This window comes from Adiantum capillus-veneris, chromosome 7, assembly GCF_014529385.1.
Source record: "Adiantum capillus-veneris isolate H3 chromosome 7, ASM1452938v2, whole genome shotgun sequence".
NCBI lineage: Eukaryota > Viridiplantae > Streptophyta > Polypodiopsida > Polypodiales > Pteridaceae > Adiantum > Adiantum capillus-veneris.
In genome coordinates, this window is record NC_140937.1 from 32,879,403 (window position 1) to 32,906,318 (window position 26,916).

At 48.5% G+C, this 26,916-nt stretch overlaps 1 protein-coding gene across 5 annotated transcripts in view; it reads right to left on the reverse strand.

The window, feature by feature from the left end:
- LOC147453654 (intermediate cleaving peptidase 55, mitochondrial-like) overlaps nt 1–26,916 on the reverse strand; it is a 169,049-nt gene that overhangs the window by 20,566 nt on the left and 121,567 nt on the right. For 2 of the 5 annotated variants that reach the window (XM_086515773.1, XM_086515772.1), the window contains exon 13: nt 14–226. The exons of the other annotated variants lie outside the window; for them this stretch is intronic. In XM_086515773.1, coding sequence (XP_086371899.1) covers nt 221–226 — 6 coding nt within the window. In that variant the 3' untranslated portion in view covers nt 14–220. The remainder of the gene's footprint in view (nt 1–13; nt 227–26,916) is intronic. 5 annotated transcript variants of the gene reach the window in all.

A 26,916-nucleotide genomic window follows, 5' to 3' on the forward strand; every position in this document is an offset into this window, starting at 1 on the left:
AAAAAATCCTTACATTCTGTACAGTCTGCACGTCATCGGCTGTCAACATGAATTGTGGAAGACCGTACAGGCTGCCACGTCATCAGCTGTCAGCGCGAATTGCGGAAGGCCGTACAGCATGTCACATCAGCCTCCTGTCCGTACTCTCTACCCGGGTGGTCATGCCATGTCATTTGTTTGTGACATACCCCCCTCTTGAAAGAATTGTAATCGCCCTCAATTACGCCTGCAAAATCAGACATAAGCCACAAACAATTTCAATAGGCACTGACTCTAAGTACCCACGCACTAGACGACACACGTCAAGCACTTGTACAAAGACGACAATCACGTCACATTTCATCTCATTCAGATCACATTCAGAGCACATCACGACACAAATCCAACACTTGTACAAAGACAACAGTCAAGTCACATCACATCTCATTCAGCTCACATTCAGAGCACATCACATAGAATCTAGGACCGTGATTCCTGGCAACATATTTATCAATCGCATCTAGATCTATCCTAGATCTCACTGACGTCGATTTAACTAATCCCATATTGCGATCACGTCCATGGATTCTGTTGAGATCTTGGACCATGATTCCTGGCAACGTATTTAGCAATCGCATCTAGATCTATCCCAGATCTCATTGATGTCGGATTGACTAATCCCATATTGCGATCATGTCCATAGATTTCGAAGACCGAAATGCTGCAGACGTTTGGTCAATCATTCCATCTGCACTCGAGCACTGTCGTATACCAGTAATCATTTTCAAGGATCCCATCCATCAATTACACACTGCATTCATACTGAACAGAGTGGTGTAGCGCGGATAATGTGTCGTGCTCTCTGCAGTGGGTGGTCCTCAGTGCAATGTGCGTGACAATCTCACTCAAACAGACTAAATCTCCCTCAAACAGACTGAACAGAAAGGAAACAATAGACGTCAACAGAGCTCACAAAGACACAACAGCAGACCAGAACATATGACTCGACTATCTCAAAAACTGATACAGACTCTGGCGTGGCAGCACACTCAGCTCCAGCCCAGGACTCACAGGTACAATGGGGTGTCGAGGCTCAGATGTGCAAGGATGGTGAAGACGTGCTCTGTGTATACACTCACTGCTCTCGAGGACGATGCTGGACCAAAGGTGAAGCAGATAATGGACCAAAGATACTGCCGATGACCAACCGCTACTACTCATATGTAACACCATAAAGGGCCACCAACGGCTCATAAATGTCAGCCAGGTCACCACATGGCCACGATGTCCACTAGACCACCGTCAGTACCCTGCCACTGCCACGTGTCACTCCCAACCGAGAGGGTCCGTCCAGTGTGAAACAGCCTAGACCACTATACTAACTGTGTCCTGTGAAAGTGACATTGTAGCCTGCTACTACAGGTTGCCCGCCACAAGACCGCTCACCGTCTCGGTGAGAGGAAATACTGAAAAAACTGTGGAAGAAATCCATTAGGTACTGCATCTATACATCTTTCTTGAAGCAGGTTCTAGGCCCAAAAGTGGAGCTTAGACACACTGCACTACTTGTAAACGTTTTAAGCCTTTGGATAGGCGGGATCCAGTATGATTTCATAATCCAAGAATCCCAATTGGCTAGACAGAATAAAGCTCCACAGCAAAGAGATATGCTCGGTTTGGATCCAGCGCATCTTTATTATTGATAACCATAGTGAGAGGAAAATGACCTGGTCCATGCTTGCAGATAACCTTGCCACACTTTTTGCAACAACACTCTTCTCGAAAGGAGGGATGACCATAAGCCTGAGTAACACCGCAAGGAGGGATGACCATAAGCCCAAAAAATATGCTGAGGCTGAGGGGGTGGGGAGGGCTAGGGGGACTGGCTAGGGACGAGGGGACGGGAGAGGGTGGGTAGAGGCGAGGGGAAGGGAGAGGGTGGGTAGGGGCGAGGGGATGGGAGAGGGTGGGTAGGGGCGAGAGGAAGGGGGAGGGTAGGAGCGAGAGGATCGGGAGGGAGTGGGTAGGGGCGAGGGGTGAGGGCCTAGCCGAGGGGAAGGGAGAGGGTGGGTAGGGGCGAGGGGATGGGAGAGGGTGGGTAGGGGCGAGGGGGAAGGGGGAGGGTAGGGGCAAGAGGATGGGGAGGGAGTGGGTAGGGGCGAGGGGTGAGGGGTGGGTAGGGGCGAGGTTGAGAGAGGGTAGGGGCGAGGGGTGAGGGGGTGGGTAGGGACGAGGGCAAGGTGAGGGGGAGGGTAGGGGCGAGGTAGAGAGAGGGTAGGGGCGAGGGGTGAGGGGGTGGGTAGGGACGAGGGTGAGTGGGGGACTAGTTAGGGGCGAGGGCAAGGTGAGGGGGAGGGGAGGGGCGAAAGGGTGAGGGGGACGGTAAGGCGAGGGCGAGGGGAGAGGTGGATGGACAAGCGCGAGGGCGAGGGACTAGGGCGAGGGCGAGGGCGAGGGCGAGGGCGAGGTGGAGGGAGGGACTAGGGCAAGGGAGTGAGGGTGAGAGGGGGAAGGTAGGGCTAGGAGGAGGGGTGAGGGGGAGGGTAGGGCGAGTAGGCAGGGGCTAGGGGGGGAGAGTGTCGAGAGCTGGGTAGGGGGCAAGGTGAGGGGGAGGGTAGGGCGAGGGCGAGGGCGAGGGGAGAGGTGGATGGACAAGGGCAAGGGCGAGGGACTAGGGCTAGGGCGAGGGCGAGGGACTAGGACTAGAGCACCTGTAGCGCGGATAATGTGTCGTGCTCTCTATAGTGGGTGGTCCTCAGTGCAATGTGCGTGACAATCTCACTCAAACAGACTGAATCTCCCTCAAAAAGACTGAACAGAAAGGAAACAATAGACGTCAACAAAGCTCACAAAGACACAACAGCAGACCAGAACATATGACTCGACTATCTCAAAAACTGATACAGACTCTGGCGTGGCAGCACACTCAGCTCCAGCCCAGGACTCACAGGTACAATGGGGTGTCGAGGCTCAGATGTGCAAGGATGGTGAAGACGTGCTCTGTGTATACACTCACTGCTCTCGAGGACGATGCTGGACCAAAGGTGAAGCAGATAATGGACCAAAGGTGAAGCAGATAATGCCGATGACCAACTGCTACTACTCATATGTAACACCATAAAGGGCCACCAACGGCTCATAAATGTCAGCCAGGTTACCACATGGCCACGATGTCCACTGGACCACCGTCGGTACCCTGCCACTGGCACGTGTCACTCCCAGCCCAGAGGGTCTGTCCAGTGTGAAACAGCCTAGACCACTGTACTAACTGTGTCCTATGAAAGTGACACTGTAGCCTGCTACAAGTGGTTCAATCATTCAGTTCTAACAATATGGCCATCTCATCCGGCAAGAACTCTTGATGCGGTCATGACAGTTCCATTGAATCATTCGTGATTCCAAATTCATGATTTGTTATCAAGTTCATTCAGGAGCTATCATTGCTCCAAAATCATCATCATCTCATTCTCAATCCTCTTCTCTGTTCACAAACAGCGGGTTCTTCCATAAAACATTAGCTTCGTACAAAATTCAAAGTCATCTTCAAAAAGTCCTATTTCATTCATAAATTCATAAGGCAAAATAATGCTAGTTCATTCATAATTTTCTATCTAATATGTATTCTGGAACGAGTATCTCCTCGCCCCGTTCTATCTGTCAATCATTCTCATTGTGTCTTTTTGGGGCACTGTGTAGAGATATGTCCCTGTTCTCCACATTCAAAACACTTTTCCGCTTTGAAATATTCATCTCTCTAGTCTTCTGTCAGTCGAGATCATGTATCTCTCTGTCGTGTGGTTCTGTTTTGACTTGTTGGAGGTTCATCTGGTAGGTAAGTCAATTTACCTGAATGCATAGCGAATCCCCGCTTAGCATGTCCCATCAATTGTTGTACGGACTCTGACTTCTTCTCAAGACAGTAGTCTCAAATTTCTTTGGGAAGTCCACAACAAAACCGCTCAATTTCCTCCTTAAAATTGATCTTCTTGAAGCATGAAGCAGGTAGAAAAGTATCCCAAAATCTCTCACAGTAAGTATCCAAAGGTTCTGCCTTGACCATTCGAATATCATTCCAGTCAGTAATCACGTCTCGTTCGTATTCTTGAGCGAGCTGTGAAGAAATAAAGATTTCTTAAATTTCAGCCACTTTGTCGGTGCATCTTTTCTTAACAAAAGAGTGGACCACCATGTCCGTGCATTGCCTTTCAAAAAGGATGTTGCCCGTCTAATCTTGGAGTGCTCTGTATGTAGGCCTCCAGAAAATGCTATGTCAAACTGTTGCATAGAGGCTAAAGCCTTGGGAGCATCTCAGAACCTTGAAAGTACTAAAACTTTGCTACATGTCCACCCTCTTTAAATTCCTTGGCCTTTTTGCCCTTGTCGTCGAGAAAATCATATTAATTGGCGTTGTAAACGTGCTTACTTTTGTAATAAAACGTATGGTCCTTTCGTTATTGCTTGCCCTTTCTATCCTCATCACTTGAGTCAGAAGAGGATGAGTTGTCCGAGCTGTCAGATAAAGATAAAGACGAACTGGACAATCCTTCGAAGCGTACATGCTTCTTCTGTTTTCTGGCATTCTCAAAACATGATTTTCAGCCCAAGTAACCAGAGAAGTCAGTTCCCTTGTTACATTTCTTCAGTTGCTTCTTCATTACCCCCAACAGTTGGTTGACTCGTCTTTCAACCACGTCCTCCAGTCCATCTTCAGTAATATATGTGGCGCAAGAGGTTTCTTGAGGGCTGACTTTATTAGGGAATCGATGGCTTTTTGCCAATGAGAATGGGTGCCGAGTCAAAAATTTGGCATACTGGGGAACCTTTCCAAACTCAAGCATTTGCTTTGCACAATCATCAACCGGTTGCATTTCCATTAATTCATATCCCGTAGGCCGAGGGGGCTTGTACTCTGGATCTGCCGGTTTAATCAAACTTCCCGTGCAGCCTCCCATTCTAGAAACGTGTAACAGACTTGGGACACTCCAAGTCGAAAATCTACCGCCACAACACAAGAATTCACTTCAAACAGTTCACAGTTCACAATTGATTCGACACTAACCCGGTGGAGTTTCGTGCCTAGAGATATTAGCCCCATAGATTGGCGCCCCTTTCGGTATCTCCTTTTATATTAATCTCCAACTCACAGTACAAGCGAGTAGTCGGGACTCACTCTCAGACTCTGCGTCCAGATACTCTGAGAGGTGAGAGCCCAAACTACCAATATAAAGGTTTACAAGGGATGCTAAAAGCAGAGCCCCAAAAGTTAAAAATAAAAGCTCTTTAAAAATTAAAGCACCTCCAATATTCCTCTCACAAGGCTTAGTGGTAAAATAAAGCAGAAGCTTTTTTTCTCTCTTGCAACTTGCGTAGCTTAAAACTGCCCCAAAAGATGTCGTAAAATGTTGCCACGTCAGCGGTACGGACCTCCGTGATCTACACCGGAATTTACGGGCATGTCCGTACGGCAGTGCCACATCAGCATTCTCCAGGGGTTTCCAGGGGATTGCTTTCAGCAACAGGACAGGGCGGGTATGTGTGTACCGGGCAGCAGCCACGTCACCAGTTTGTGACATACCCCCCTCTTGAAAGCATTGTAATCGCCCTTGATTACGCCTACAAAACAGACAGAATCCATAAGCTGTCTTAGGACACACTGACTGTTAGTACCAACGCACTAGGAACACATATCTAGTATATGTACCAATCGAGTCACATCACACGACATCACACGACATCACAAGACATCACTTGACATCACAGGACATCACATGACAAATCACATTCAAGATTCATTCAGATCTCAAACTATGATTTATCGGCCATGCAATTAGCAATCGCATCTAGATCCACTCAGGACCTCATAGATGCCCAATTGACTAATCCCTATTGCAACCATGTCTATCCAGATCATTCAGACCAAAATGCTGCAGTCATTTCGTCTATCGGTTCTTGCACTTAAAACAAGTCAAGAACAAATCAGTTTCGTATTCGGGAATTCCATTGCATAAAGTCATTACAGCAGAATACTGTCAACTCTCAGTATCCCTGAAGCTCAAAGAGACATGAATGACTCTAGTATTCAAAATTTGTGACATCTGTTGACAAAGAAGCGGAGTAAATCCCCTCTTGTGCATACCCACTGCACCAGATTTCCGGCCAAGCTTAATTCCGGGTTCCAATCGGAATAGACTATGCTAAACCAAAAGCTTCAAGGTAAAGTTTCACAATCTGAGGAGTATCTACTAGGTCCTCCTCCTCCATCCACTTCGCATCCGATGCAGGATAATTCTTGAATTTAACCAAAAACCGCCTTATTACTTTACCCTTAATCTTTCTGTCTTTATGTGCCAATATCTGTTCTGGAAAAATGATCTCCTCGTTTTCTTCCACTTCGGGTTGCTGATCAGGCTCCCTGTCTTCAGGCACATCGCCTTTAGAAGACCTCACGAGACTCACATGAAAAGCATTGTGAATCCTCCAAGTTTCGGGCATCTTCAGTCGGAAGGAGACATCATTTATCTTTTCGGAGATCTGGAAAGGTCCGTAGTATCGCATACTAAGCTTTGGAAAAAGCCTCTACTTTCCCTTTTTCTTTCTCGAGCGTGCCTTCTCAAAACGTAAGAGCACCCAATCGTTCTCCTACAGTTTCAAACCGCGATGATGGTGATCTGCTACCTTTTTCTGTCTTTGTTGAGATTTCCGCAAAGCCTCATGGACCTTGGCAAAAGCCGTATCCAAGTCTTGGGTATACTCATCAGCTTCAAAAATCTTATCTTTCGTGATTAGGAAGGGTGGAACCTTCGTAGCACCTTCAATAATCTCAAATGGCGCCTTCCCCGTCGAAGAGTGTATCGTGTTATTGTAGGCAAATTCCACCAAAGGTAAATAGTTTTCCCATTGAGTCTTTTATTCTGAGATGTAAGACTTCAGTTAATCTAGAACCACTGAACTGGCAATCTCGGATTGCCTGTCAATCTGCGGGTGGAAAGATGACGAGAACTGCAACCACATGCCATTGTTCTTCCAAATAGCCTTTCAAAACATACTCGTGAATCTGGGGTCCCTATCGTAGACAATCCTCTCGAGCATACCATGTAATCTTAAGATCTGGGCCACAAACAGTCTTGCTAAGTGATCCGGTTTGACTGTTTTCTTCACTGGGAGGAAATGAGCTTGCTTGCTAAACCTGTCAATAACAGTCCAGATACCATCGTGACCACGATGTGTTCTCGGGAGATCAAAAATGAAATCCATTGCAATACTTTCCCAGGGGCGGGTGGGTATGGGCAAAGGCTATACCAATCCCTGTGCTTTATGCCTATCAAACTTGACCTTCTGGCATACCAAGCACCTACGCACAAACTCATCCATATTCTTCTTTAGTGTCGGCCAAAAGAAGTATCTCTCTACCCCTTTCAAGGTGGTAGCAATGCCGCGGTCACCCGTAAAAGGTCGACAGTGGCATTTGGTCATATCCTTTTCCCTCAACAGCTGTGTAACGCACAACATGGTTTTCCTCATCAAGTAGCCATCCCGAATGGAATATCCCGCTACTATCTCCCCATCCCGTATCTGTGAAAACATATCAGCAAAATCTGTATCTGTGGCATACTAATCGACCATATCCTCGAAGCTCCTATGGTGAATCGCGGAAAAAGCCAGAACCAATGGCTTCCGAGACAAAGCAGTAAAATCCGCTCCGAGTAGGTAATGCCCCCACTGAGTAAGAGCATGGATAACCGCCAAAAGCTCTTTGTCATAAATCTGTGCTGTCAACTCCGGCCTTGAGAACAATTGGCTCTCGTAAGCAATGACATGGCCTTCCTACATTAAGACCGCACCCAGACTACGACCACACAAATCACAATATAATTCAAATGACTTTTCAAGTCGATCCTGCTAAAGCACGAGGATCCTTGAAGTCGGTCAAGTATATCATCGATTCTAGGAATCAGAAATCTGTTCTTGATGGTGATTTTGTTGAGAGCTCTATAATCGATGCACATTCTCGAAGATCCGTCTTTCTTCAAAACCAACAACGACACTCGAGAGCAATACGGTGAAGTACTAGGCTGGACAAGACCATTTTCCAAGAGGTCTTTCACTTCATTCATAATTTCTTCATTCTGTGCTCGCTCACACGGTAAGGTGGCCGGTTTGGTGGTGTGCTTCCAAATATCAGATCCATGGTATGATCCTCAGAACGAGCGGGTGGTAATCGGCATGAGTGTGGAGAAAATCTTGGCGTTCTTTATCATGTTCATTCATATTTGTTCTATTCTCATCATTCATCTTTCTCAAGAAGATCGAGTAAAAAAAGAGATTGGATTTCATTAATTTTGAAATGGCCGAAGCCGACGATACAATAGGAACAGACTCGCCCTTTAGTTTTTCCTCAAGTACAATCGTTCTGCCCTTCTCTGTGGTCAAAGTCGCTTTTCTCGCCCGATAGTCGACCACAGCGTTGTTCTTGTGGTACCAAGGAATTCCTAAGAGGACATTACAACCTTCCAAACGCATTATGTACAAGTCCTCATGTCCCAAATACCCCTGACAATGCAACCGAAGTTTACCAATGACAGGGGTAATGGCTACATCCCTACCGGGTGCCGCTAAACCTGCCTCTGCAAGTGGTCCTATCCAATCGGGTGTGATCTCGAGCCGTGTCGCGAATTCAGGTGAAATGAAGTTTGCCTTGGCTCCTCCATCAAAGAAAATCAGTGCTTCTTGGTCTTTCACTTTGCCCCAAGCTCGGCAAAGTCATCAATCGTGCTTGGATCAGTACCCATGCAATCTCGAACCAGTCCTGCTTTCATCTTGCCTTTTCGTCCACCGTCCTCAGCTGCTCTCGAACTCTTTGGCATGTCTTCATCCTTGTCATTTTGTTCTTTCGGTGCCTTTTTAGGGCACTTCGCAGAGATATGCCCAGTTTCCCCGCATCCGAAGTACTTCCCCTCTTTGATGTAAAGAGCTCTCTGTGAAAAAGTAAGCTTGGGTCATGCATCCTTTTCTTTCTTTTCTGGGTTACTCTTCTTCTTCCTACTTTCATTGTTCAAAGTCTGTTCCTTTATTTGTGTCATGATTTCATCTATGGGGTAGGTCAAACTACCAGAGTGAATGGCAAAACCCCGTTTCGCATGACTCATCAATTCTTGAATGGAATCTGACTTTTGTTCTAAGCAGTGATCTCGGATCTCTGTAGGAAGACCCAAGGTAAACTGCTCAATCTGCTCTCTAAACAAGATCTTCTTGAATGAAGAGGCTGGTAGAAAAGAGCTCCAAAATCTCTCGCAATATGCGTCCAAAGTATCCTTCTTGGTCATCCGAAGATGGTTCCAAGCAGTTCGTATGTCGCGTTCGTACTCTCGGGTCAGCCAAGAAGAAATAAAAGGCCTTTTAAATTTCAGCCATTTAACTAGCGGTTTCCTGTTCAATAGAAGCGTGGACCACCAAGTTTGAGCATTCCCTCTTAAATAGGAAGTAGCCCTCCGAATCTTGGAGTGCTCTCAGTAACGTCCTCCAAAGAAAGCTATGTCAAACTGCTGTATGAAGGCTAAAGCCTTCAAAGCATCTCGAAAACCAGAAAAAGTGTTAAATTTAAGTGACTATCCACCTTCTTTGAACTCTCGTACTTTCTTCCTTGTATCTTCCAAAAAGTCATACTGGTTGGCTTTGTAAAAAAGTTTCTTCTTTGAATAGAATCTGCAGTCGTCAGAGTCTGAACTATCTGAAGACGAGTCCTCTAAAAAACTGTCTGAAATTAGGCGAGACTTAGACTTCGGTCCCTTTTTCTTGCCCTTGTGCTTTTTACTTAGCTTTTTGCCTTTTCTGTCTTCTTCGCTCGAATCATAAGAGCTAGAGGAACTCTCAAAGGAAGAAGAAGAAGAAGAACTTGGTAATCCTTCAAACCGCACACTCTTCTTCTGCTTTTTAGCCGAGGCAAAAGTAAGTAACGACCCAAATAACCCGGGAAGTCAGTTCCCTTCTTCTGCTTTTAGTCTTGCGTTTCTGCTTTGTTCTGCGCGTCTAAAAGCTGAGAAATCCGTGCATCAACCACCTCATCTAACTCCTACTCATTAAACATCCTTGGGGTAGGAGGTTTCTTGAGTACTGGTTTGGGGGGTGATTCGGTAGTCTGCTGCCACTGTGCATACACCTGGTTGAAGCAGGTCTTGAGTCATAAATTTTGCAAATTTTGGGTCCTTCGCAAAATTTAACATCATCTTCTTGCGTCGTCGATCAGTCGTTGACGCTCCATCTCTTCAAGCTCCGTCATAGTAGGCCGAGGTGGGCCATACTCCTCGCGTGAATCTTCTTCATACTCTCCTCCCGCATCTCCGGATGCAGAGGGAGTCCACTGATCTTTGTCTGAAGCCATAAGTGCCGCATAAAAAGGATCGGATTTCCCAGTAGAAGAGAAATTGGCCGCGCTCTGGTACCAGTGTAACAGACTTGGACACTCCAAGTCGAGAATCTACCGCGATAACACAAGAATTCACTTCAAACAGTTCACAGTTCACAATAATTTTTTAGTGGCCAGCCGGCGGAGTTCCCTGCCTAGAGATATTGGCCCCAAAGACTGGTGCCCCTTTCGGTATTTCTTTTTATATTAATCTGCAACTCAAAGAACAAGCGAGTAGCCAGGACTCACTCTCAGACTCTACGTCCAGATGCTCTGAGAAGTGAGAGCCCAAACTACCAATACAAAGGTTTACAAGGGATGCTAAAAGCAGAGCCCCAAAAGCTGAAAAATCAAAATCTCTTTAAAAATTAAAGCACCTCCAATATTCCTCTCACAAGGCTTAGTTGTAAAATAAAGCAAAAGCTTTTTTTCTCTTGTGCAACTTCTGTGGATTAAAACTACCCCAAAAGCTGTCGTAAAACACTGCCACGTCAGCCGTACGAACCTCCGTGATCTGTGCCGGAATTTACGGGCCTGTCCGTACGACAGTGCCACGTCAGCATTCTACAAGGGTTTCTGGGGGACTACTTTCAGCAGCAGGGCAGCCGGGTATGTGTGTACCAGGCAACAACCACGTCACCAGTTTGTGTGACAAAACGTCCGGAGGGTTCGTCTGATTCTTGCGGGATCCGTCGTTTGAATCCATGTGTGTCGTGGTAAGAGGATCGGATTTCCCGATAGAAGAGAAATCAATCGTGCTCTGATACCACTCTCACAGGCTTGGGCACACCAAGTCAAGAATCCAACACGACACACAATAGATCACTTAAAATAATTCACAACTTTAAAACTTGAGTCGACACGGCCCAGCGTAGTTTCGTGCCAAGAGATATTGGCCCCAAAACCTCGCGCCCCTTTCGGTATTTCTTTATTATATTAAAACTTGAGCAAAGTACAACACCCAAAGGGGTCCTCTACTCTCAGACTCTGCGTCCAGATGCTCTAAAGAGTGAGGCCCCAAGGGTCTATTTATTCTTACAAGGGATGCCCCAAAAGCTTCTAACTCAAAAGAAAATAATCCTAAAAGCAACTGGTCAAAAAACCGACAACAAAAGCAACCAACACAATATGCGGAAAAATCCGTACAATCTGTACAGTCTGCCATGTCATCAGTTGTCAGCACGAATTGTGAAGACTGTACAGGCTGCCACGTCAATCTCCTGTCCATACTCTCTACTCGGGTGGTCATGCCACGTCATCTATTTGTGACAGGAGCAGTTTCATGGAGCAGCAAGAAACAGCCAACAGTTGCCTTGTCTTCCACAGAGGAAGAGTACCGTGTTGTTTGCAATGCTACATGTGAGTCAGTGTGGATTTGGAGGCTACGTTTGGAGATGGACTTTCCGCAACAAATAACCATTATGTACTCAGACAACCAGAGCTATATAGCCATTGCGAGGAACCCGGTGTTTCATCCCCGGACCGAGCATATAGAGATACAGTACCATTTTGTTCGTGAGAAGCCAAGGATGGCTCTATCCAACTGAAACCTTCACCAAACCTATTCCACAAGCGACATTCTCCTCTCATGCCAGCTCCCTTGAACTCGGTTCCCGTCCAGGAGCTGAGAGGGGGTGTTAGAGTTCATATTCATGTCCAATCGTAGGTCTAGTATCTCTGAGGAGTAGATTAGGAAGTGATGGTTGTTTTATGGCTATGCCCGGCCATACTTGAGGTAGGCATACCTATTCACAGCGGTGGACTTCACCGTGTTGCTCACAAGGTAGGCTGCCTAGGGTTTCCCAGGGTCAGAGTCTCACAAACTGGTGACGTGGCAGGCCCCCGGACACAAACACTCACACACCCTGCGATAGACATGCAACGTGGCAGCAGTACAGGCCCCGAAAAACACACCAACAGACTGATGTGGCAGTGCCGTACGGATCTTCGCAAATTCCGTTGACATGGTGACGTGGCAGCATACAGAAATTGTGTTGACTGAATTTGGCAGCTTTTGGTTACAATTGCTCTTGAGTTTGAGAAGCTTTTGAGTTTAACTCTTGGGGGCTCTGCTTTTGGGCATCCCTTGTAAGAATAAATAAGTCTTTTGAGACTCACTCCTAAGGCATCTCGACGCAGAGTCTGAGAGTGAGTACCCGCAGACTCTCTTGTACTTTGCACACGGATTAATATAAAAAGAAATATTGAAAGGGGCACCAGTCTTTGAGGCCAATACCTCTTGGCACGGAACTACAATGGGTCGTGTCGTCTTTTGTGAACTGTTTTGAAGTGAATCTCTACCGTGTCGCCGTAGAATCTTGACTTGGGGTGTCCAAGTTTGCTATAGTGGTGGAAGTGATACAGCAGAACGGATAAACGTTGTTTGCTGCTGCTGTGTTTGCCCATCCTGCTTCCTCCTCGCGCTACCCACCCCTCAGCCCCTATCACAAAACGGGAGCGTGCATGAGCACTTAGAAATCTGAAAAATAAAATACTTTGCAAATGTGAGAGAAGGGAGAAGATCGACACAGTATTGGGGACCAGAAGATGGGCTGGTCCCCCCCCCCCCGTCAAGAGTATTCTTTATTCAGGGAGAATTCATATACAAGCACGAGAACCCGAGGAAACCCCTCCGTTCTGTAATCATAGACCTGAAGGTCGTTCTTTCCCGTAAAAGGGCTTGGGCACAGGGCCGTTCTTTCCCGTAAGGGACTTAGGCGCGAAGCCGTACTTTCCCGTAAGGGACTTAGGCGTGAAGCCGTACTTCCCGAGAGGGACCTAGACACAAAGGTCGTACTTCCCATCAGGGACTTCCCGTGAGGGAGGATTCCTGCAAAAACAACCACACAAAGCAATACTCGCGATCTGTAAACGACAAATTATACCTGTTGCTCCTCGCTCGAGAAAGCGACTTCTGCACTCCGTCGGCACACGAACTCTCGCGAAATCCATCGCCGACACTTGCTACCAAATTCTCCAACGCTTGCACTTCTGGATTGTTGCCATCCCTCCTGCAAAACTGAACGCTACCTGCCTCTTTTATAGGCCTTGCCACCCGGCGGGAATAGCGACCCCAAAAAGCAAGAACTGGCGCCCTAGAGAGAGGAGAGAGAGAGAACGTTGCTGCCGTACAGCCCTGCGTAGCTTATTAGCGCTGAGTTTTTTTTTAACGTAGGCTTTTTTAGAAGAGCCTTGCTTTATTTTATTATAAGAGGGCTGGTCACTTAAAAATGACCAGCCACTTTATAAAATAAACTGTGAACCTGTTCAAACTTTAAAAACTCACTCAGTTAGTGAAAACAATGCTACACGAACACATTCCAGGCGTCCCCGGGTGCAGAACACGGCACAGATGCAATGCAGACACAGACTCCTCGCGGGAAAACATCTGCCCTCCCGCGAATGTTCCTGCTTTTAATAAAAAAGCTTCATTGAACCCATCTTTATTCTTGTGCTTGCATTCTTACGCGTATTTTCTTACTCAGTTCGGATTTCCTCATTAGCCTACGGAATGCCCCCTTTCTGATGCACCCATCACCCATCATGTGACGCATCAGGGGCACTCGTAACCCGGCTCTTTCCACCGAACTTACGAAAACTCCTTCGCAATGTTTACCGTCACCCATCAAATGACACATCAGAGTTGTCCGTTCTTGATGCCACTTCCTGTAGCTACAATCTTTTAACAGTTCTTAGTGTACACAATAAAATATCCTAGAAAAAGAGATTAATCATTAACAATATTCAAGAAAATAGTCCAATTAGCAACAGCCCCCGCGCTACCCTGCCCAGCCTCGTCCTACCCCACCCCTCCCGTTGCTGCCCGCTATCCCCCATTCTCCCGCTATGCCCCGAACTGCCGCCCCCATCCTTCCCGCTGCTGCCCGCTTACCCCCAACCTGCCGTCCCTCAACCCGCCACTCCCGTGGCCAGAGCTTAATCCTGTTGGTCTCTCCCCCTCCCCGCAAACCCGCACCCCACCCGCCCACCCCTTTGCACCTCATTCACGCGCCCCCTCCCCCCCCCCCCCCAAGGCCACACTCTACTTCCCTTTCCGCCCACCAGCCTTACCTATCCTACTTGTCAATCCACGCCAGCACATTCAGCGTGCTTGGTCCAACGGGAATTGCCCCTCGCATAGTCGTTTCTCCGCCTCTTCTCCACAGCTACAAACACAGATGGAGGCTCAAGCTCCGCCACAGAGGAACTCCAATGAAGTCCCCTCGCCCGACCCCGCTGAGCCCACCATTCGACTTTCTCTTTAACCGCCGAAGCAAGGGAACCTAGCCGCAAAGGTTAAGCGCCTGCAGGCGACTTCTGTCATCTGCAAGATTCTCGGTGCCAAACCTAGCAAAGGAGAGATGCGTGATCTTCTCCCCGCCCGCCTTCTCGCACAGGTTGGCAAGATCTTGGACGTTCAATTTCTCGGACGATGCTACTATCAGATCGCATTTGAGACCTCCGAGATGGCGTCCAAGGTCATCGCCATGAGCCCCTTGACCATCCGAGCAGTTCGAGCCCACTTTCCACAGTGGAGACATGGTTTTGACCCTGCTTCAGATGTTCTGGTAGAGGAGGCAGACTTACCATCTTCGTCTGCTTTCCTGGTTTGCAGAGAGAGTACCTACCACTTTTGTCCAGGATAGGCTCAGCGATTGGGACTGTCCTGGAGACACCTCGCACGGCAGCCTCAATAGCTGCCAAGGCGGCTGGCATTCCCTCAGTTCGCGTTCTGGTTAGGGACACCCACACTCTCCCGAAGGTCATCCTACTTCCTCGGGTGAGTGGGGGTTGGTTTAGATAGAGCGTGGAGTATTCGGGGCTCCCGAATCAGTGCTTCATTTGTCGACAGATGGGCCATCTTGCGAAAGCCTATCCACAGAGGAGGCCCCGACCTACACCACGGGCCCAGCCTTAGCCTTCAAGGACTGGACAGCAGCAGCAGGCAGAGACAGAGAGCACACAGGCGGAGCCACCCTCCGAGCCTGGGGCTCCAGCGAAGGAGGGATGGCGGCAGGTTCGTGGTAGACAACGACAGGGGCCATAACGATAGCCTAGCACTCAAAGTGGTCCTCAAGCGCCTGCCCAGCAGCAGTGGGTTCCCACGAGGAACTGGTTCGGACCTCTTGAGCAAGACGAGGTCCCTGCTCCAACCTCTACCTCAGCTTCACCCTCGACAACCCCCCCGAAATCCCCCCCTTCTCTTCAGCCCCCCCCCCCCCCCCCCCCCCCCCCCCCCCCACCTCTCCTCCTCGCCCCCCTACCTTTGTCAATCCCCCTCGGCCATCCTCTCCCCCTACTCCTACACCCCCCCAACCCCCCCTCCCACTCTCGTCCCACAATCGACCCAAGGGGCAAGGCCATCCTCGGCTGCTAGGAGATCTCTTGGCAGCGCCTTTGCTACGAGTCGCTTGACGAGAGAGGGACAGCCTTTCTTGCGACCCCCTCTTCTGGTACACACATCTCTCTTTGTAGCAGTCCCTCGTGGTCTGACTAGCTTCGACAATCGGCACCGATAAGAGTTCATTGCCTAGGACTTTACACGCTTTCTCGGTGACTCCTAATCAGACCTTAAGGCAGCCTGCTTCAGGGTTCATGTTCTGTTCCTTGCAGCTTGGGGGATAAAGGCCTTGGACTCAGCGGTTGGCTTCTCTTTTCCCCTTTGCGGCAGGGACCAGACTAAGTGGACCTTCGACTCAGTGTTGGAGTGGCTACAGACACAGGCCCTAAAGTTCTCTCATCACATGGGAGACCTAGGAGTTACAGACATGCTACAGACTCTTTGGCCATTGGACAAGTTTGTTGTGACCCCTCTAGATGCAACAAGATGTAGACACATTGTGGTTCACTTCTTTCTGATACGCAGTGCCCGCCATGCTATGTACACATTCATGACCACTCCTGGACACAGGAGGTTGCTTTACGCACGGCTCGGTCTACTTGGGCTTGGGCCAGGCAATCTTTGCAGTCACGCCTATCTAGAGGACACTCGGATGTGGATAACTCCCATCCAAGCCAGCATTGAAGATAGCACGTTTAGCTGCTGCGGCAGCATCTGTTCTCTCTCGCTCCCCATGAGGATCGTCTCATGGAACGTGCACGGATTAGGTGGGCCCCAATTTTAGCGTCAGAGGGGCAGACTGCGTCAGGAGCTTCAGCGATGCCTTGTGAGAGGAGAGATTCACCTCCTTATGCTACAAGAGCATCATCTGTGTGAGAGCCGCATTAGACGTTGTGGTCAGCTTTTGCGTGGACGATATGATACTTTTTGGTCAGCTGCTTTTGGACCTGGAGGCATCCAGGGTGGGGTATGTATGACTGTTGTGGATTCTTTGCAGCAGGCCATTGTGGGCAGAGGGATTATTGTGCCAGGCAGGGCTCAGTGGATCACTATGCAGGTTCAGGGTTGCCTTGTGGGCTTCCTGAACATCTATGCGCCCAATGGGGCGAGTGCACAAGCAGAGTTTGGTCACAGATTGTTGAGTCTCTGCCGCCGCAGGCAACAGTGGTGAATAGGGGGTGACTTCAACATGTTGGAGGACCCCTCTGGCAGGATTGGTGGTAGGCATGCTACTGTGCATGGAGTTGAGCTGGCAACTTGGGAGAGGTTTTGTATGACTGAGGGTTTCCGATGTGTGGCAGCATTCTAGCTTTGTGAGGCCCCCAGAGAGCCTGGCCTCCTCTCGTTCGGACCGTAGAGTGGGAGGAGCGAATCTATCGCGGATAGATCGCTTCTACACTAGTGACCACTTCTGTGACTTGGGTGGGACAGTTGGCATTCTGGCAGGGACTTCCTTCTCGGACCATGCACCAGTGATCCTCACAGTGACAAATAGGCAGAGGAGGGGGAGCACAATGCTTCGCATCCCTGAGAGGGTCTTGCTGGACTCTACACTCAGAGAGCGAGTGGAGGTTCTTTGGACAGAGAGCTTAGACATGCACGATTCTCCTGTTGACAGAGTAGCCTCAAGACTAGCTCAGCTTAGTCGATTCTTTCTTCAGGAGTCTTTAGCTTGCCTGGCTGCAGCGAGAGAGGAGCAGCAACGTCTCCGACGGGGCGTTGCTTTCTTGCAGAGGATGCAGGAGCAGCATCCAGACAGTCCTTGGTTGGAGGAGCAGTTACAACAGGCTCGCCAGGAGCTGGTTAGCACAGACGAGCAGCGCCATGAGTTTGCTTTCCATCGACAGGAATCTCAGTGGACAGAGGTGGGTGACAAAGTGACTGGTGCTTTCTTTGAGGCAATGGGACCTCGGCATACGCATGCCAAGGTCAGTCAGTTGAGGAGGCCCAGCGGGTCAGTTGCTTCTGAGGCAGAGGACATGCGTGCAATTGCTACTGACTTTTACCCTGAGTTACTGTCTGCAGAGCCTCAGTCAGAGCGTCAGAATGCACGCAGAGAGCAGGTGTGGGCACAGATGCCTTGTCTTGTGACTGAGGAGATGCGTCAGAGGCTTGAGCTGCCACTTCAACTTGAGGAGTTGCACACGGTTCTTACTGCACTCCCCCGTGGTAGCTGTCCAAGTGAGGATGGCTTGACTCCCAGTTTCTTCTTGGAGTACTGGGACTTGCTTGGCCCAAATCTCTGTAGTGCTTTTCAGTACATCTTGCACATAGGAGAGATGCCTGACAGCATGAGTGAGGGCCTGATCTACCTCGTTCCCAAGGAAGGTGGCTCCCTTGATGAGATTCAACAGTGGCACCCCATCACTATCCTCAACTCAGCCTACAAAATTCTTGCCAAGGCTCTGAGTTTGAGGATTCAGCCACTTCTAGAGAGCTTGATACATGGGACTCAAACCGGTTTTGTCAAGGAGCGTAGTATCCTTGACAACATCTTTCCTTTTTGGGAGGCCTCTGTCCTAGCGTGGCTCCGTGGTAGGATTTGGCGATTCTTCTTCTCGATTTTTAGAAGGCCTACGACAGAGTTGACTGGGACTTTTTGGAGGGCACCCTACACAGGATGGGCTTCTTAGATGCTTGGATCAGAGGGGTGTCAGCTTTGTACAGACGGGCACACAATCAGGTACTTTCCTCAGGAGGTAGAGGTGATCGTTTCATGCTCACACGTTTGGTCAAACAGGGCTGCCCTCTTGTCCCCTTCCTCTTTCTGTTCTATGCTGAGGCGATGAGCAGGTTTTTGGTGTCGCAGCAGGTTGGTTTACAGGACTTAGCACTTCCTAATCGGGGAGATGAGCTACTGGACGCTGAGTTTGCAGACGACTCAGCCTTGTACTTGGATGGCCAGGAGGCCAACCTTCACAGGTGTGAGCAAGCTCTAGAGACCTTCTGTTGTGCATCTGGCACACTAATCAACTGGAGAAAGACAGTGGCTTTCTCGGTTGGTAGTGCTCCTATGCCCCATTGGATGCCAGGTGAGGGTTTCACGTGGATTCCCCGAGGGACTGCAGTTCGGTACTTGGGCTGTCAGGTTGGTTTGGACTTGTCTCTCGAGCAGCAGATTGCTTCCCTCCTCCTGTCTATCAGGAGGAAGTTGTTACATTGGAGCTCCGCACAACTTTCTCTGGCAGGCAGAGTTGTAGTGGCCAACCAAGTATTGTTGGCTACTATGTGGTACATCACTTCTTGCTGGATCTTCTCGAGTTCTTGTATCAGCCAGGTAGAGAGGCAGATCAGGAGCTTCCTTTGGTCAGGGCGTGACACTCAAATAGCCTGGGCCAAAGTGGCTAGACAAGTCATCACTCTTCCTTGTTCTCAGGGAGGGCTTGGGATCATAGACCCAGCACAACAGAGCAGAGCCCTTCTTGCGAAGTTCATTGTGGACTTCTTCCAGGTGAGGAGCCCTAGAAGGAGTTCTTGCTACAGCGGCTTCGTGCTAGGGTGCCTCACGCTAGAGGCCCCTGGCGACCTTCGACCAGATGGATCTTCACAGAGATGCGCAAAGTTGGCTTCAGCAGGAGACTGGAGGACCGCTTCGCTGTGAGTTTGCTTCAATCTTGGGAGCATTTGCGGCGAGGCTTGGAGCAGCGTCAGCCTACTTGCACGGAGGAGCGACTGAGACAGCCCCTTGTTTGGAACCCCATGGTTAGCACTCAAAGAGGCCACTTGGTTGGTAGTCGGCCTCATGTTCCCTGGGGTCCCATGGCAGCGGGTCCAACACGCTCTTTAGGTGACTAGTTACAATTTTAGGCTTGTCAGAGGACATCTCAGAGGCAGTACCAGCTGAGTGGCTCACACCTCTCGAGCCAACAGCGCCCAGATGGATGGGAGCCTTCACGTAACTGGAGGTTCTCATCTCAGTTCGGGCTTGCTCAGAGACTATACCCTCCCTGTTTTTCGAGTTACAGGATGAGTTACAAGGCGGGGGACGCTTACACAGAGTGCAGTAGAGGCCCCACAGGTGGCAAAGTGTTGTTTTCAAAGGATCCGAGAGGTGGGCATCTGTGGGAGGACTTGTGTCAGAAAAACCAACCATATCAAAATTGCCCTATGGCACCCCAAACTAGCCCTGATTACACTAAAACCCTAGTTGTAAGCCGATATTACCATACATAGGGTTTGGCATCACGCCTTGCCTAACCCCGAAGATTTTTCCCGGCATGTGTTGTTGGTTTCCATACGCATAACCAGCCATGCTTTGACATAGATCCACCCCGGAAATACCCAAGATGTACCGTACATGCATAGAAGAAGAATCAAATTAAGCTCAGATACCATTCTACCCAGCTTGGAACTCACAGGGCGGTAATCTCACAGCAACACACAAAAACTTCAACAATTGAACTTAAAGCCAAGCAATAGACACGACACAGAGTGGTGGATTTCCACTTCCAAATGCACAAGCGCCAAAGTCTGGCGCCCCTTTTTGTACTTCTCTTGAATTGATAAATCACAGAGTACAACTGCCAAGTAGTCACTCTACAATCTTCTACCAAGTAATGGTGTGCCATGAGTCCCCCCCCCCCCCGCTACCTTGCCCACCCGTCCCCCGCATTGCCTTGCCCGCCTGCCTGTCCACTGCCCCACCCGCCTGCACACTGCCTTTAGCTCGTCGCCTCTCCATTCCTGCTTGACGGGCCTCGCCAACACCCACGACGTGCTCGGTCCAGCAAGAGATTCCCCGTTCGTCGCTGCTTCTCCGTCTTTTCTTCACAGCAGCAGACACAGATGGAGACTCAAGCTCCGCCACAGAGGGACTCCAATGAAGTCCCCTCGCCCGGCCCCGTTGAGCCCGCCATTCGACTTGCTCTCTCACCGACAGAGCAAGCAACCCTAGCAGCAAAGGTGGAACGCCTGCAGACGGCAGGTGACTTCCGTCATCTGCAAGATTCTCGGCAACAGACCTAGTAAAGGAGAGCTGCGTGATCTTCTCCAAGGTCGTCTTCTCGCAGAGGTGGGCAAGATCTTGGATGTTCAGTTTCTGGGACGCGGCTACTATCAAATAGAGTTTAAGACCTCTGAGATGGCGTCCAAGGTCATCGCGATGAGCCACTTGACCATCCGAGCAGTTCGAGCCCATTTCGACAGTGGAGACATGGTTTTGACCCAGCTTCAAATGTTCTGGTAGAGGAGGTAGGCCTTCCCATATTCGTCTACTTTCCTGGTTTGAAGAGCGAGTATTGTCCAGGATAGGCTCATAGATTGGGACTGTCCTAGAGACACCTCGCACGGCAGCCACAATAACTGCCCAGGAGGTGTATTTTTCCTGTTGCCTTCCGTAAATAAGTACTAGATATTTTTATTTATTTTATTTTTACTTGTTTTCCCGGAACCCTTGAAAAGGTGCAAGTGGACATTGCATGGCCAGTGTGAAATGGCTGTGGCCGAATAGGTTTCTCACAGCGGGAGTCTGGGTCGGTCAGTCTGGGACTGGTCGGGCCAGTTAGCACTGAATTCTGATGAGTATGGAAGCCTGTGTGCGCCAAATGAAGTCTGGGCCACTCGGAAAGTCACTTATAACTTTATAAGTCAGTGGGAACTAGAGAATTAACTCAAAAGGGGCAAACCGGACAAATGGCGGCTCCAGGCAGTTTTGCCACTTCCAGCATGAAGAGGGGGCGCCCAATTTGAGAGAGGAGGCTGATTTTTGAACAAAAGTGACCTACAGTGTGTGTGTGTGTATAACTCGCCTATACAACGTAGAGGGCGGTACTATTTCAATTACCTGTTAACTTTACATAGACCACTCAGAAGGGAAGAGAACACAGTTGCGTCCAGCGACTAAAATGTCATTGCGCACACGAGACCGACACCCTGTAGGCCCCAAAGACTGGCTCCCCTTTCGGTATTTCTTTAATTTAGAGAGAGAGAATTACAAAAAGAGCCCTTGGAAGACAACACCTGCATCTAGCTAGTACACTCCAGATTCGACAAAATTTCGGCAACATAACGGTACCGAAATCAATCCGAATCAATTTCTAAGGTAGGCCCTCTGTTCCACGGACATATTCCCTCAGTCGGGAGCACAAAACAGTAAATTGCAGGTCGCTGTAATTTCTGGTTCAGCCCTGTTTTTGACCTGATTTGGGCACATGACTGTCCCTGCACTGTTCCCTGCACCTTGGGCTAAGTGCCCCTTGATTTTGGAAACATTTTGGGCTAAAAACAGCCCCAAAATGGAGTAAAAACAGCAAGCGTACAATGCTGAATTTACTGCGCACTCGAGAGGTTATCACCCTCTCGTGGACCTCCTTTGGTGCAGCAGCTGGGTACACCGGTTCCTGTGCAAAGAGGCTCTTGCCTCGGCATGAAAGCATATTTCCCCACAGCTATACATAGGTCAAATGAGAAGCCCACTAGTGGGGCATAACATACTGTACGTAGGGGAGAAAGAGAGCAGTATGTAGCGTGCGGGGCATCACTCCCGTCACCATACTATGCATAGAGGGCAAGTTAAGCATTCCATAGCTTCTATACCTGCTACAATCCGCCTGAGGCTGAAAATGGCGCCCCCTTTGTTGATATGCAGCTCGTTTTTGGCTCCCAGAGTGGCAGAATCGCTCACAGGCTGACACGTCGCCGAGTTTCCGAGTTTGGGCTTTCCCTGCTAAAAATATCTCAACTGGTGCGTCAGTTGACTTGGCAGCAGAGCAATAAAATGTTCCCTTTGTCATTCCAGAGCTAATGACGCGAACACATTTTCCGGTCAAAAATAGCAGTTCCCTAAATTTTAGGAGATGCTTCCATGGCGTCCCTATCGGTCTCCTGACCATCATTGAAGACTACCATTTAACCAACATCTACAATGTGGGTTAATCTACTGGCCCCTTTCAACTTATAAAGTTACAGTGACTTGATGAGTGGCCCAAATTCCAGTTTGGCGCACACGAGCTTCCATACTCATCAAAATTCAGTGCTAACTGGCCCGGGCAGTCCCTGTCTGACCGACCTAGATCCCCGATGTGAGAAACCCATTTGGTTGCAGCCATTTCACACTGGCCATGCATTGTCCACTTGCACCTTTTCAAGGGTTTTGGGACAAACAAGTAAAAATAAAATAAATATATCTAATACTTATTTACGGAAGGCAACAGGTAAAAAACACCTCTTGGTGACAGTGTGAGTAGTGAGTGCAGGTCTACAGCTTTAATGGAAAGCTTGCCTTCTTCTCTGTCTCATGTAGCGCGATGACTTGCTCTCGTGCATCTCTCTCTCCCCTTTGGCACATATGGTAATGCCCCACTAGTTGGGCTACTCAGATAAACATGTACAGTTCTGGGGGTTTATGCGCGTTTGCCAAGGCAAGAGCCTTCTGAACAGGAAACGGATCAGCTAATTGCTAATCCCCCACAGGTACGCACAGTTCCATCGCGAAAGATTGCGAGTTCGGAGAGTTTCCTCGCGTGAAAACTCGTCCAATTCACAGGGGAACTGTCCCATTGCGTGCGGGAGCCCTTGGGACACACGTAGGCGTGTACGCTCCACTAAAAACGATCCGAAACAGCGAATTACAGCCTGCCGTGTTTTTCTGCAGGTTTAGGGTTTCGCACCTAAACTGCAAGGGAAACCCGGGGGAGCCTCGTGAGAGCCTTGGGATGTGTGTACAAGCTTTTGGGCACCCGGCAGTGAAAAACAGGGAATTACAGCCCGTTGAATTTCTGTGAAACCTCACCAGACAGCTTCCAGATAGCGAGGGGATCCGTCCTAGACAGGTGCTTTTGACCTACAGGGGTTTTTGCGCCATTACGCTGCCAAAATCAGGTCCAAAACCTGCGTTTTCAGCCCTCGCCAGGTTTGGACAGCTTTGTGAAAGCTTGTGCTAAGTGGTCGGATAGTCTACCTTAATTTGAATAAAGAAATACCGAAAGGGGCGCCAGTCTTTGGGGCCTACAGGGTGTCGGTCTCGTGTGCGCAGTGACATTCTAGTCACTGGACGCAACTGTGTTCTCTTCCCTTTCAGTGCTCTGTGTAAAGTTAACAGGTAATTGAAATAGTACCGCCCTCTATGTTGTACGGGCCAGTTCCATGGTTCCATCGACGGGATAGTCACTTTTTCTTCAAAAAGTGCAGCGTGGATTCTTGTGGGTGAAAGCAACACAGAGCTTGTCGTTATGGCAAAGAAGAGAGACCAAGTACCTGAAGAGGGATCTTCCTCACATGGCACGGAGAAAGTTCCTTCAACTCTTCAAGAAGAGGACAGGTTGTTTAGAACTCAACTGCGTAGCTGCATGGACATCTTTCAACAGTTGGCTAACAACCCAAGGATGCAGGAGTTCTTACAGGCTCCGACACAGGGTTTTCAGCCTACTACACAGGGCATGACTGTGCCGTTGCAAGAAAAGGAGATTTCCAATGCGCAGAGGACTCATGATGCTCGAGGGAAAGCCCATGTGGTTGAGCAACTAGCGGTGTCCAATGATCCAAAGCAACTTGCTTTAGCTGGACAGGAACCGTTTGTGAATGGTCAAGGGAGTAATGAACACACTATGCGTCAGACACTTCCATTAACTAATACTTATCCTAGTTATTTTGGACGTGGTTCAGTGTTTCAAGCTATGGCTGGACCTTCCACAGGTTATATGCCAGGGAATGTGTTCGGGACAATGCAAACAGGCATGGGTAACCCTATGTACGCGAACATGGGTGTCCAACCAGGTTTTCAAGGTGCCTGGAACACAATTTGGTATCGCTGGTTTTTCGCAGCCATACATACAAAATGCAGATATGATAGGTAAACCAGTTGATGCGAGTGCTGGAATGAACAATCACGGAGCACCACTGTTACAGGCACATGTTTATGATAATGTGGCTCCTTTGAGTCAGCTAATCCAAGTGTCAGCCCTCCCATGATAAGACCCATGATTAAGCCAAGAACATGAAACTGTCTTGTGGTGCAGATGATAATTGGAAAAATGAATGCCTAAAGATTGACAAAAACCTCAAGCTAGTTGAAGCTTATTGCATACAATGTTGCAAAAAGGGAGGAAACTTTTCGGAAGATTGTCCTAAAAATCCTTTAAACAAGGGTAAAACAGTAGTAAACGTAGTCCAAGTGATACCTACTAGCTCATCTGAGAGTGAACCGATTGTTCCAATCAAGGTAATCACTAGAGCCCAGGCTAACGGGCGCGTTGTGTCTTTGAACGAATATCAACATCGGATACACGAAATTCGAGATCTTGAGTACCAAGATCTACTTGCCTCCTATGCGGATATGAAAGGAGTTGGAGACAGGATTCCTAACCCATACCCTCTCTTGCAGAGTACACCCAGTCCAGCATGCAGGCATGTCAGCGTGTGAACCATCTCTTAGATCACTTTAATAATAAGTGACTTTTGGCTATTATTGAGATCGTGGGTTGGAGAAAAAGCATGCTCGACCCAACCTTATGGTACTATATATGCACCATGGGGAGCGCTTGGAAGAGACAAGAGAAGTAGACCCGCAGCACCGCAGATCAGTACCAGCATTTTCAACCTATCTCTCCATCGCTAGCATTTCCACCCATTACCTCAAGTTGTATCTAATTTGTCTACCTTAGATAAAGACAGGTCAACTTTTTGAGTGGTTTCAATGATTGTTTTTCGGACTCTTTGCCAGGGGAGTTACCTCCTGAGAGACCTGAGGATCATACCATAGATCTTGTGCCAGGTTCTAGTCCACCGAATAGACCACCATACAGGGTTAGTGCAGCCCAGCAGAAAGAGATTATGAGTCAGGTCAACGAGCTTTTAGAGAAGGGGCTGATTCAGCCCAGTTCATCCCCTTTTTTTCGCATGTACTCTTAGTGCAGAAGAAGGATGGTTCATGGCGCATGTGCATTGACTATCGCGCCTTGAATAAGAATACCATCAAGAACAGGTTCCCCATACCGAGGATATATGACATTCTTGATCGGCTTGAGGGAGCGTCATTGTTTACAAGAATAGACCTAAAGAGTGGGTATCATCAGATACGCATTAGGCCAGAAGATGTCCATACGACTGCGTTCAGGACAACATTTGGTCTCTATGAGTTTCTTGTTATGCCATTTGGTCTCACAAATACTCCTGCCACATTTAATAGAATGATGGACAGAATTTTTAGACCACATAGAAACTTCGTGGGTACCTTCTTTGATGACATGATTGTCTATTCGAAGTCTCAAGAGGGGCATAGGGATCACTTGACTACAGTTTTCAACGAGTTACGTAAGAACAGGCTACTCATTAATGCGACGAAGAGTGAAAGAGATTCGGTTCCTTGGGCACATTGTTTCAAAGGATGGGGTACGCATGGATCCCGCTAAAGTGGAACTAATTAGGTCATGGCCAGACTTACATGACATTGGAAGCTTTCTAGGCTTATGTTCCTACTACAAGAGGTTCATCCGAAATTTTGCTGAGATTGCTTCTCCACTCCATGCACTCCAAGGAAAAGGAGTTACTTTCAAGTGGACAGCCAAGGAAATTTTAGCGTTCAAACACTTGAAAGAGAAGCTGACTTCAGATCCGGTAATCATTTTGCCAGATCTTTCGAAACCTTTTGTGGTTCAGTGTGATGCGTGTGGCCATAGTCTTGGTGCAGTTCTAATACAGAATGGCCGAGTAGTCACATATGAGAGCAGAATTATTTTGAAGACTGAAAGGAACTTGCAAGTCTATGAGAAAGAATTGCTGGCAGTAATTCATACTCTCACTAGTTGGAAACACTATCTGCTAGGGGCTGATTTTGTTGTCCAAACGGATCATCAAACCTTGCGATATTTTCTCACACAAACGAAGTTGTCTAAGAAGCACATGCGATGGGCAAACATCTTGTCAATGTTCCATTTTCAGATTGTGCATGTGCAAGGGAAAAAGAACGTGGTGGCTGATGCGTTGTCACGAAAGCCCCAAATTTCAGCAGTGTCAATTCCGTACCATTGTCAACTAGACAAAATGAAGACACAATATGCTGAACATTCAGATTTTGCAAGGATCTACGACCAGCTTGTTGATGGGCAACATCTCTTGCTAATTGGACTATTTTCCTAATTTTTTGAATGATTAATCTCTTTTTCTAGGATATTTTATTGTGCACACTAAGAACTGTTAAAAGATTGTAGCTACAGGAAGTGCCATCAAGAACGGACAACTCTGATGTGTCATTTGATGG